Source organism: Salmo trutta, chromosome 24, assembly GCF_901001165.1.
Source record: "Salmo trutta chromosome 24, fSalTru1.1, whole genome shotgun sequence".
Lineage (NCBI taxonomy): Eukaryota > Metazoa > Chordata > Actinopteri > Salmoniformes > Salmonidae > Salmo > Salmo trutta.
In genome coordinates this window covers 6,974,086-6,986,815 of record NC_042980.1, presented here as the reverse complement: position 1 = coordinate 6,986,815, position 12,730 = coordinate 6,974,086, and the positions used below count along the sequence as shown (strand labels likewise).

Genomic DNA, 12,730 nt, shown 5'->3' with positions numbered 1-12,730 from the left:
TGTCTGTCTCTGACTTCACTGACCTTCCAAACATCCAGCAGCAACTTCTGTCCTCGGTGGAGGCAGTTGTTATTGAGGTTACGCCAGAATCGACAACAGATTTAGGTATGTGTCATCACTGTTAATTGAGAGTCAGGAAGTGTTAGTAAAATGTCAGCTGAGTCTTAGAAAGGACGGTATAATTTGACCACAAGCCCCACATTTCAACAGTCTGATTGACATAATCTATTTATTTTCTCAGTTGATCATGACACCTCCAGAAAGGATGTGGTATTCCTTGTGGATGGTTCTGATGGCACAAGGAATGGATTCCCAGCAATGCGTGATTTTGTTCAGAGAGTAGTGGGGAAACTCAATGTGGGAGGAGACAAAGACCGCGTTTCTGTTGTCCAGTACGGTAGAGATCAAGAAGTTCATTTCTACCTGAACACATACACCACAAAGGAGGACATTCTTGACACTGTCAGAAGTCTGAGGCACAGAGGAGGTAGACCCCTTAACACTGGGGCAGCCCTCCAATACGTACGGGACAATGTCTTTACTGCCTCCTCTGGAAGCAGAAGCCAAGAGGGCGTCCCTCAGATGCTGATACTGCTGAGTGGGGGAAGGTCCAGTGATAATGTTGACATACCAGCTTCTGCCCTGAAAGAGAGTGGGGTCTTGATCTTTGGCATTGGAACCAGAAATTCCAGCAGAGAGGTTCAAAGGATTGCCACTGATCCTAGTTTTTCCCAGTCTGTTTCTGAATTCACTGACCTCCCCAGCGTCCAGGAGCAGTTTTTCTCCTCACTCATAACTGTACAAGTTGAGGCCACACCCATAACCCCAACAGTCATAGGTAAGAACGGATGCGTTATCTAGGACAACAAAAGCAACACACATATTTCAGTCTCAGGTTCATTGAAGCCATGTTAACATATTTTCTGTTTTGTTTCTGAAACTCTTAGTGGACCAAAGCATTGCCAGAAAGGATGTAGTATTCCTGCTGGATGGTTCTGATGGCACTAGGAATGGCTTTCCAGCAATGCGTGACTTTGTTCAAAAAGTGGTAGAGAAACTCACTGTGGAGGAGAACAGAGATCGAGTCTCTGTGGTCCAGTATAGCAGAGAATCAGAGGCCCACTTCTATCTGAACACTTACACAACAAAGGAAGACGTTGTGGACACCGTAAGAGGCCTGAGGCACAAAGGAGGGAGACCCCTCAACACTGGGGCAGCTCTCCAGTATGTCAGGGACAATGTCTTTATTGCCTCCTCCGGAAGTAGGCGCCTTGAAGGTGTTCCACAGATTCTGATACTGCTGAATGGTGGAAGGTCCTTTGACAATGTAGATACACCAGCGTCTGCTCTCAAGGAGCTTGGTGTCTTGGTGTTTGGAATTGGAACAAGGAGCTCTGATAGCAGAGAATTACAAAAAATATCCTATGACCCCAGTTATGCTCTTTCCGTGTCTGAATTTACTGACCTCCCCAACGTCCAACAGCAGCTTCTTTCTGCTATGAGCACCTGTCATTGTACAGGTCACAACCATGACACCAACAGTAATACCAACAATACTAGGTAAGAAAAATATGGTTTTGATCAGTTCCATTTGAGTCTCTTATATCAGGATTTGAGTTTTAGATAGCTTACACATTTTAGCTAGATGCCTCCCGTGGCCTTTCATGTTGGATTTATTTCATACCTCTGTAGGAATGTTCTCTATGATAGCACTCAGTCCAATGCACACATTGCCACTTTCTTTGAATGGCTGTTTGAGATTAGGGAAAGGGATGACTTCCATGTGATAGAAGCAGCTTTGTCCTGTTTTTCCCTTACCTATGCATCATTTAATAAAACTCTTTTTCTGAACATTCACATTCTCTAGTTGAGAGTCAGGCTCCCAGGAGGGATGTCGTGTTCTTGCTGGATGGATCTGATGGCACTAGGAGTGGATTCCCAGCAATGCGGGACTTTGTTCAAAGAGTAGTGGAGACACTCGGTGTGGATGAGAACAGAGATCGCGTGGCTGTGGTCCAGTACAGTAGAGATCCAGCCGCCCAATTCTATCTGAACACATACACAACAAAAGGAGAGATTCTCAACACTGTAAGAGGTCTGAGACACAAAGGTGGGAGACCTCTCAACACTGGAGCTGCTCTCCAGTACGTGAGAGACAATGTCTTTACTGTCTCCTCCGGAAGTCGACGCATTGAAGGTGTTCCACAGTTACTGATTCTGCTGAGTGGTGGAAGGTCCTTTGACAATGTTGACACTCCAGCTTCTGCTCTGAAGGAGCTTGGGGTCTTGATCTTTGGAATTGGAACAAGGAGCTCTGATAGCAGAGAATTGCAGAGGATATCACATGATCCCAGTTACGCTCTGTCTGTCTCTGACTTCACTGACCTTCCAAACATCCAGCAGCAACTTCTGTCCTCGGTGGAGGCAGTTGTTATTGAGGTTACGCCAGAATCGACAACAGATTTAGGTATGTGTCATCACTGTTAATTGAGAGTCAGGAAGTGTTAGTAAAATGTCAGCTGAGTCTTAGAAAGGACGGTATAATTTGACCACAAGCCCCACATTTCAACAGTCTGATTGACATAATCTATTTATTTTCTCAGTTGATCATGACACCTCCAGAAAGGATGTGGTATTCCTTGTGGATGGTTCTGATGGCACAAGGAATGGATTCCCAGCAATGCGTGATTTTGTTCAGAGAGTAGTGGGGAAACTCAACGTGGGAGGAGACAAAGACCGCGTTTCTGTTGTCCAGTACGGTAGAGATCAAGAAGTTCATTTCTACCTGAACACATACACCACAAAGGAGGACATTCTTGACACTGTCAGAAGTCTGAGGCACAGAGGAGGTAGACCCCTTAACACTGGGGCAGCCCTCCAATACGTACGGGACAATGTCTTTACTGCCTCCTCTGGAAGCAGAAGCCAAGAGGGCGTCCCTCAGATGCTGATACTGCTGAGTGGGGGAAGGTCCAGTGATAATGTTGACATACCAGCTTCTGCCCTGAAAGAGAGTGGGGTCTTGATCTTTGGCATTGGAACCAGAAATTCCAGCAGAGAGGTTCAAAGGATTGCCACTGATCCTAGTTTTTCCCAGTCTGTTTCTGAATTCACTGACCTCCCCAGCGTCCAGGAGCAGTTTTTCTCCTCACTCATAACTGTACAAGTTGAGGCCACACCCATAACCCCAACAGTCATAGGTAAGAACGGATGCATTATCTAGGACAACAAAAGCAACACACATATTTCAGTCTCAGGTTCATTGAAGCCATGTTAACATATTTTCTGTTTTGTTTCTGAAACTCTTAGTGGATCAAAGCATTGCCAGAAAGGATGTAGTATTCCTGCTGGATGGTTCTGATGGCACTAGGAATGGCTTTCCAGCAATGCGTGACTTTGTTCAAAAAGTGGTAGAGAAACTCACTGTGGAGGAGAACAGAGATCGAGTCTCTGTGGTCCAGTATAGCAGAGAATCAGAGGCCCACTTCTATCTGAACACTTACACAACAAAGGAAGACGTTGTGGACACCGTAAGAGGCCTGAGGCACAAAGGAGGGAGACCCCTCAACACTGGGGCAGCTCTCCAGTATGTCAGGGACAATGTCTTTATTGCCTCCTCCGGAAGTAGGCGCCTTGAAGGTGTTCCACAGATTCTGATACTGCTGAATGGTGGAAGGTCCTTTGACAATGTAGATACACCAGCGTCTGCTCTCAAGGAGCTTGGTGTCTTGGTGTTTGGAATTGGAACAAGGAGCTCTGATAGCAGAGAATTACAAAAAATATCCTATGACCCCAGTTATGCTCTTTCCGTGTCTGAATTTACTGACCTCCCCAACGTCCAACAGCAGCTTCTTTCTGCTATGAGCACCGTCATTGTACAGGTCACAACCATGACACCAACAGTAATACCAACAATACTAGGTAAGAAAAATATGGTTTTGATCAGTTCCATTTGAGTCTCTTATATCAGGATTTGAGTTTTAGATAGCTTACACATTTTAGCTAGATGCCTCCCGTGGCCTTTCATGTTGGATTTATTTCATACCTCTGTAGGAATGTTCTCTATGATAGCACTCAGTCCAATGCACACATTGCCACTTTCTTTGAATGGCTGTTTGAGATTAGGGAAAGGGATGACTTCCATGTGATAGAAGCAGCTTTGTCCTGTTTTTCCCTTACCTATGCATCATTTAATAAAACTCTTTTTCTGAACATTCACATTCTCTAGTTGAGAGTCAGGCTCCCAGGAGGGATGTCGTGTTCTTGCTGGATGGATCTGATGGCACTAGGAGTGGATTCCCAGCAATGCGGGACTTTGTTCAAAGAGTAGTGGAGACACTCGGTGTGGATGAGAACAGAGATCGCGTGGCTGTGGTCCAGTACAGTAGAGATCCAGCCGCCCAATTCTATCTGAACACATACACAACAAAAGGAGAGATTCTCAACACTGTAAGAGGTCTGAGACACAAAGGTGGGAGACCTCTCAACACTGGAGCTGCTCTCCAGTACGTGAGAGACAATGTCTTTACTGTCTCCTCCGGAAGTCGACGCATTGAAGGTGTTCCACAGTTACTGATTCTGCTGAGTGGTGGAAGGTCCTTTGACAATGTTGACACTCCAGCTTCTGCTCTGAAGGAGCTTGGGGTCTTGATCTTTGGAATTGGAACAAGGAGCTCTGATAGCAGAGAATTGCAGAGGATATCACATGATCCCAGTTACGCTCTGTCTGTCTCTGACTTCACTGACCTTCCAAACATCCAGCAGCAACTTCTGTCCTCGGTGGAGGCAGTTGTTATTGAGGTTACGCCAGAATCGACAACAGATTTAGGTATGTGTCATCACTGTTAATTGAGAGTCAGGAAGTGTTAGTAAAATGTCAGCTGAGTCTTAGAAAGGACGGTATAATTTGACCACAAGCCCCACATTTCAACAGTCTGATTGACATAATCTATTTATTTTCTCAGTTGATCATGACACCTCCAGAAAGGATGTGGTATTCCTTGTGGATGGTTCTGATGGCACAAGGAATGGATTCCCAGCAATGCGTGATTTTGTTCAGAGAGTAGTGGGGAAACTCAATGTGGGAGGAGACAAAGACCGCGTTTCTGTTGTCCAGTACGGTAGAGATCAAGAAGTTCATTTCTACCTGAACACATACACCACAAAGGAGGACATTCTTGACACTGTCAGAAGTCTGAGGCACAGAGGAGGTAGACCCCTTAACACTGGGGCAGCCCTCCAATACGTACGGGACAATGTCTTTACTGCCTCCTCTGGAAGCAGAAGCCAAGAGGGCGTCCCTCAGATGCTGATACTGCTGAGTGGGGGAAGGTCCAGTGATAATGTTGACATACCAGCTTCTGCCCTGAAAGAGAGTGGGGTCTTGATCTTTGGCATTGGAACCAGAAATTCCAGCAGAGAGGTTCAAAGGATTGCCACTGATCCTAGTTTTTCCCAGTCTGTTTCTGAATTCACTGACCTCCCCAGCGTCCAGGAGCAGTTTTTCTCCTCACTCATAACTGTACAAGTTGAGGCCACACCCATAACCCCAACAGTCATAGGTAAGAACGGATGCGTTATCTAGGACAACAAAAGCAACACACATATTTCAGTCTCAGGTTCATTGAAGCCATGTTAACATATTTTCTGTTTTGTTTCTGAAACTCTTAGTGGATCAAAGCATTGCCAGAAAGGATGTAGTATTCCTGCTGGATGGTTCTGATGGCACTAGGAATGGCTTTCCAGCAATGCGTGACTTTGTTCAAAAAGTGGTAGAGAAACTCACTGTGGAGGAGAACAGAGATCGAGTCTCTGTGGTCCAGTATAGCAGAGAATCAGAGGCCCACTTCTATCTGAACACTTACACAACAAAGGAAGACGTTGTGGACACCGTAAGAGGCCTGAGGCACAAAGGAGGGAGACCCCTCAACACTGGGGCAGCTCTCCAGTATGTCAGGGACAATGTCTTTATTGCCTCCTCCGGAAGTAGGCGCCTTGAAGGTGTTCCACAGATTCTGATACTGCTGAATGGTGGAAGGTCCTTTGACAATGTAGATACACCAGCGTCTGCTCTCAAGGAGCTTGGTGTCTTGGTGTTTGGAATTGGAACAAGGAGCTCTGATAGCAGAGAATTACAAAAAATATCCTATGACCCCAGTTATGCTCTTTCCGTGTCTGAATTTACTGACCTCCCCAACGTCCAACAGCAGCTTCTTTCTGCTATGAGCACCGTCATTGTACAGGTCACAACCATGACACCAACAGTAATACCAACAATACTAGGTAAGAAAAATATGGTTTTGATCAGTTCCATTTGAGTCTCTTATATCAGGATTTGAGTTTTAGATAGCTTACACATTTTAGCTAGATGCCTCCCGTGGCCTTTCATGTTGGATTTATTTCATACCTCTGTAGGAATGTTCTCTATGATAGCACTCAGTCCAATGCACACATTGCCACTTTCTTTGAATGGCTGTTTGAGATTAGGGAAAGGGATGACTTCCATGTGATAGAAGCAGCTTTGTCCTGTTTTTCCCTTACCTATGCATCATTTAATAAAACTCTTTTTCTGAACATTCACATTCTCTAGTTGAGAGTCAGGCTCCCAGGAGGGATGTCGTGTTCTTGCTGGATGGATCTGATGGCACTAGGAGTGGATTCCCAGCAATGCGGGACTTTGTTCAAAGAGTAGTGGAGACACTCGGTGTGGATGAGAACAGAGATCGCGTGGCTGTGGTCCAGTACAGTAGAGATCCAGCCGCCCAATTCTATCTGAACACATACACAACAAAAGGAGAGATTCTCAACACTGTAAGAGGTCTGAGACACAAAGGTGGGAGACCTCTCAACACTGGAGCTGCTCTCCAGTACGTGAGAGACAATGTCTTTACTGTCTCCTCCGGAAGTCGACGCATTGAAGGTGTTCCACAGTTACTGATTCTGCTGAGTGGTGGAAGGTCCTTTGACAATGTTGACACTCCAGCTTCTGCTCTGAAGGAGCTTGGGGTCTTGATCTTTGGAATTGGAACAAGGAGCTCTGATAGCAGAGAATTGCAGAGGATATCACATGATCCCAGTTACGCTCTGTCTGTCTCTGACTTCACTGACCTTCCAAACATCCAGCAGCAACTTCTGTCCTCGGTGGAGGCAGTTGTTATTGAGGTTACGCCAGAATCGACAACAGATTTAGGTATGTGTCATCACTGTTAATTGAGAGTCAGGAAGTGTTAGTAAAATGTCAGCTGAGTCTTAGAAAGGACGGTATAATTTGACCACAAGCCCCACATTTCAACAGTCTGATTGACATAATCTATTTATTTTCTCAGTTGATCATGACACCTCCAGAAAGGATGTGGTATTCCTTGTGGATGGTTCTGATGGCACAAGGAATGGATTCCCAGCAATGCGTGATTTTGTTCAGAGAGTAGTGGGGAAACTCAATGTGGGAGGAGACAAAGACCGCGTTTCTGTTGTCCAGTACGGTAGAGATCAAGAAGTTCATTTCTACCTGAACACATACACCACAAAGGAGGACATTCTTGACACTGTCAGAAGTCTGAGGCACAGAGGAGGTAGACCCCTTAACACTGGGGCAGCCCTCCAATACGTACGGGACAATGTCTTTACTGCCTCCTCTGGAAGCAGAAGCCAAGAGGGCGTCCCTCAGATGCTGATACTGCTGAGTGGGGGAAGGTCCAGTGATAATGTTGACATACCAGCTTCTGCCCTGAAAGAGAGTGGGGTCTTGATCTTTGGCATTGGAACCAGAAATTCCAGCAGAGAGGTTCAAAGGATTGCCACTGATCCTAGTTTTTCCCAGTCTGTTTCTGAATTCACTGACCTCCCCAGCGTCCAGGAGCAGTTTTTCTCCTCACTCATAACTGTACAAGTTGAGGCCACACCCATAACCCCAACAGTCATAGGTAAGAACGGATGCAGTTATCTAGGACAACTAAAGCAACACACATATTTCAGTCTCAGGTTCATTGAAGCCATGTTAACATATTTTCTGTTTTGTTTCTGAAACTCTTAGTGGATCAAAGCATTGCCAGAAAGGATGTAGTATTCCTGCTGGATGGTTCTGATGGCACTAGGAATGGCTTTCCAGCAATGCGTGACTTTGTTCAAAAAGTGGTAGAGAAACTCACTGTGGAGGAGAACAGAGATCGAGTCTCTGTGGTCCAGTATAGCAGAGAATCAGAGGCCCACTTCTATCTGAACACTTACACAACAAAGGAAGACGTTGTGGACACCGTAAGAGGCCTGAGGCACAAAGGAGGGAGACCCCTCAACACTGGGGCAGCTCTCCAGTATGTCAGGGACAATGTCTTTATTGCCTCCTCCGGAAGTAGGCGCCTTGAAGGTGTTCCACAGATTCTGATACTGCTGAATGGTGGAAGGTCCTTTGACAATGTAGATACACCAGCGTCTGCTCTCAAGGAGCTTGGTGTCTTGGTGTTTGGAATTGGAACAAGGAGCTCTGATAGCAGAGAATTACAAAAAATATCCTATGACCCCAGTTATGCTCTTTCCGTGTCTGAATTTACTGACCTCCCCAACGTCCAACAGCAGCTTCTTTCTGCTATGAGCACCGTCATTGTACAGGTCACAACCATGACACCAACAGTAATACCAACAATACTAGGTAAGAAAAATATGGTTTTGATCAGTTCCATTTGAGTCTCTTATATCAGGATTTGAGTTTTAGATAGCTTACACATTTTAGCTAGATGCCTCCCGTGGCCTTTCATGTTGGATTTATTTCATACCTCTGTAGGAATGTTCTCTATGATAGCACTCAGTCCAATGCACACATTGCCACTTTCTTTGAATGGCTGTTTGAGATTAGGGAAAGGGATGACTTCCATGTGATAGAAGCAGCTTTGTCCTGTTTTTCCCTTACCTATGCATCATTTAATAAAACTCTTTTTCTGAACATTCACATTCTCTAGTTGAGAGTCAGGCTCCCAGGAGGGATGTCGTGTTCTTGCTGGATGGATCTGATGGCACTAGGAGTGGATTCCCAGCAATGCGGGACTTTGTTCAAAGAGTAGTGGAGACACTCGGTGTGGATGAGAACAGAGATCGCGTGGCTGTGGTCCAGTACAGTAGAGATCCAGCCGCCCAATTCTATCTGAACACATACACAACAAAAGGAGAGATTCTCAACACTGTAAGAGGTCTGAGACACAAAGGTGGGAGACCTCTCAACACTGGAGCTGCTCTCCAGTACGTGAGAGACAATGTCTTTACTGTCTCCTCCGGAAGTCGACGCATTGAAGGTGTTCCACAGTTACTGATTCTGCTGAGTGGTGGAAGGTCCTTTGACAATGTTGACACTCCAGCTTCTGCTCTGAAGGAGCTTGGGGTCTTGATCTTTGGAATTGGAACAAGGAGCTCTGATAGCAGAGAATTGCAGAGGATATCACATGATCCCAGTTACGCTCTGTCTGTCTCTGACTTCACTGACCTTCCAAACATCCAGCAGCAACTTCTGTCCTCGGTGGAGGCAGTTGTTATTGAGGTTACGCCAGAATCGACAACAGATTTAGGTATGTGTCATCACTGTTAATTGAGAGTCAGGAAGTGTTAGTAAAATGTCAGCTGAGTCTTAGAAAGGACGGTATAATTTGACCACAAGCCCCACATTTCAACAGTCTGATTGACATAATCTATTTATTTTCTCAGTTGATCATGACACCTCCAGAAAGGATGTGGTATTCCTTGTGGATGGTTCTGATGGCACAAGGAATGGATTCCCAGCAATGCGTGATTTTGTTCAGAGAGTAGTGGGGAAACTCAACGTGGGAGGAGACAAAGACCGCGTTTCTGTTGTCCAGTACGGTAGAGATCAAGAAGTTCATTTCTACCTGAACACATACACCACAAAGGAGGACATTCTTGACACTGTCAGAAGTCTGAGGCACAGAGGAGGTAGACCCCTTAACACTGGGGCAGCCCTCCAATACGTACGGGACAATGTCTTTACTGCCTCCTCTGGAAGCAGAAGCCAAGAGGGCGTCCCTCAGATGCTGATACTGCTGAGTGGGGGAAGGTCCAGTGATAATGTTGACATACCAGCTTCTGCCCTGAAAGAGAGTGGGGTCTTGATCTTTGGCATTGGAACCAGAAATTCCAGCAGAGAGGTTCAAAGGATTGCCACTGATCCTAGTTTTTCCCAGTCTGTTTCTGAATTCACTGACCTCCCCAGCGTCCAGGAGCAGTTTTTCTCCTCACTCATAACTGTACAAGTTGAGGCCACACCCATAACCCCAACAGTCATAGGTAAGAACGGATGCGTTATCTAGGACAACTAAAGCAACACACATATTTCAGTCTCAGGTTCATTGAAGCCATGTTAACATATTTTCTGTTTTGTTTCTGAAACTCTTAGTGGACCAAAGCATTGCCAGAAAGGATGTAGTATTCCTGCTGGATGGTTCTGATGGCACTAGGAATGGCTTTCCAGCAATGCGTGACTTTGTTCAAAAAGTGGTAGAGAAACTCACTGTGGAGGAGAACAGAGATCGAGTCTCTGTGGTCCAGTATAGCAGAGAATCAGAGGCCCACTTCTATCTGAACACTTACACAACAAAGGAAGACGTTGTGGACACCGTAAGAGGCCTGAGGCACAAAGGAGGGAGACCCCTCAACACTGGGGCAGCTCTCCAGTATGTCAGGGACAATGTCTTTATTGCCTCCTCCGGAAGTAGGCGCCTTGAAGGTGTTCCACAGATTCTGATACTGCTGAATGGTGGAAGGTCCTTTGACAATGTAGATACACCAGCGTCTGCTCTCAAGGAGCTTGGTGTCTTGGTGTTTGGAATTGGAACAAGGAGCTCTGATAGCAGAGAATTACAAAAAATATCCTATGACCCCAGTTATGCTCTTTCCGTGTCTGAATTTACTGACCTCCCCAACGTCCAACAGCAGCTTCTTTCTGCTATGAGCACCGTCATTGTACAGGTCACAACCATGACACCAACAGTAATACCAACAATACTAGGTAAGAAAAATATGGTTTTGATCAGTTCCATTTGAGTCTCTTATATCAGGATTTGAGTTTTAGATAGCTTACACATTTTAGCTAGATGCCTCCCTTGGCCTTTCATGTTGGATTTATTTCATACCTCTGTAGGAATGTTCTCTATGATAGCACTCAGTCCAATGCACACATTGCCACTTTCTTTGAATGGCTGTTTGAGATTAGGGAAAGGGATGACTTCCATGTGATAGAAGCAGCTTTGTCCTGTTTTTCCCTTACCTATGCATCATTTAATAAAACTCTTTTTCTGAACATTCACATTCTCTAGTTGAGAGTCAGGCTCCCAGGAGGGATGTCGTGTTCTTGCTGGATGGATCTGATGGCACTAGGAGTGGATTCCCAGCAATGCGGGACTTTGTTCAAAGAGTAGTGGAGACACTCGGTGTGGATGAGAACAGAGATCGCGTGGCTGTGGTCCAGTACAGTAGAGATCCAGCCTGCCCAATTCTATCTGAACACATACACAACAAAAGGAGAGATTCTCAACACTGTAAGAGGTCTGAGACACAAAGGTGGGAGACCTCTCAACACTGGAGCTGCTCTCCAGTACGTGAGAGACAATGTCTTTACTGTCTCCTCCGGAAGTCGACGCATTGAAGGTGTTCCACAGTTACTGATTCTGCTGAGTGGTGGAAGGTCCTTTGACAATGTTGACACTCCAGCTTCTGCTCTGAAGGAGCTTGGGGTCTTGATCTTTGGAATTGGAACAAGGAGCTCTGATAGCAGAGAATTGCAGAGGATATCACATGATCCCAGTTACGCTCTGTCTGTCTCTGACTTCACTGACCTTCCAAACATCCAGCAGCAACTTCTGTCCTCGGTGGAGGCAGTTGTTATTGAGGTTACGCCAGAATCGACAACAGATTTAGGTATGTGTCATCACTGTTAATTGAGAGTCAGGAAGTGTTAGTAAAATGTCAGCTGAGTCTTAGAAAGGACGGTATAATTTGACCACAAGCCCCACATTTCAACAGTCTGATTGACATAATCTATTTATTTTCTCAGTTGATCATGACACCTCCAGAAAGGATGTGGTATTCCTTGTGGATGGTTCTGATGGCACAAGGAATGGATTCCCAGCAATGCGTGATTTTGTTCAGAGAGTAGTGGGGAAACTCAATGTGGGAGGAGACAAAGACCGCGTTTCTGTTGTCCAGTACGGTAGAGATCAAGAAGTTCATTTCTACCTGAACACATACACCACAAAGGAGGACATTCTTGACACTGTCAGAAGTCTGAGGCACAGAGGAGGTAGACCCCTTAACACTGGGGCAGCCCTCCAATACGTACGGGACAATGTCTTTACTGCCTCCTCTGGAAGCAGAAGCCAAGAGGGCGTCCCTCAGATGCTGATACTGCTGAGTGGGGGAAGGTCCAGTGATAATGTTGACATACCAGCTTCTGCCCTGAAAGAGAGTGGGGTCTTGATCTTTGGCATTGGAACCAGAAATTCCAGCAGAGAGGTTCAAAGGATTGCCACTGATCCTAGTTTTTCCCAGTCTGTTTCTGAATTCACTGACCTCCCCAGCGTCCAGGAGCAGTTTTTCTCCTCACTCATAACTGTACAAGTTGAGGCCACACCCATAACCCCAACAGTCATAGGTAAGAACGGATGCGTTATCTAGGACAACAAAAGCAACACACATATTTCAGTCTCAGGTTCATTGAAGCCATGTTAACATATTT

General features: G+C 45.7%; 1 protein-coding gene across 1 annotated transcript; it reads left to right on the top strand.

Moving 5' to 3' along the window:
• The first annotated feature begins 1,504 nt into the window (after positions 1–1,504).
• On the top strand, positions 1,505–12,159 carry LOC115160624 (collagen alpha-3(VI) chain). Its single transcript, XM_029710831.1, has 15 exons — positions 1,505–1,560; positions 1,868–2,467; positions 2,604–3,200; positions 3,310–3,921; positions 4,229–4,828; positions 4,965–5,561; positions 5,671–6,282; positions 6,590–7,189; positions 7,326–7,922; positions 8,033–8,644; positions 8,952–9,551; positions 9,688–10,284; positions 10,394–11,005; positions 11,313–11,913; positions 12,050–12,159. The coding sequence occupies exons 1-14, from the start codon at positions 1,530–1,532 to the stop codon at positions 11,639–11,641; spliced, it is 7,596 nt and encodes a 2,531-aa protein (XP_029566691.1). The 5' UTR covers positions 1,505–1,529; the 3' UTR covers positions 11,642–11,913; positions 12,050–12,159.
• Positions 12,160–12,730: the final 571 nt, after the last annotated feature.

What these genes read in the sequence shown, in the direction of transcription:
- LOC115160624 (XM_029710831.1), top strand. Translation starts at nt 1,530, where the DNA reads ATGACACCAACAGTAATACCAACAATACTAG. An exon ending in CATAACCCCAACAGTCATAG is followed by an intron (nt 3,201 to 3,309) that starts GTAAGAACGGAT and finishes TGAAACTCTTAG; the next exon opens with TGGATCAAAGCATTGCCAGA. An exon ending in AGTAATACCAACAATACTAG is followed by an intron (nt 6,283 to 6,589) that starts GTAAGAAAAATA and finishes CACATTCTCTAG; the next exon opens with TTGAGAGTCAGGCTCCCAGG.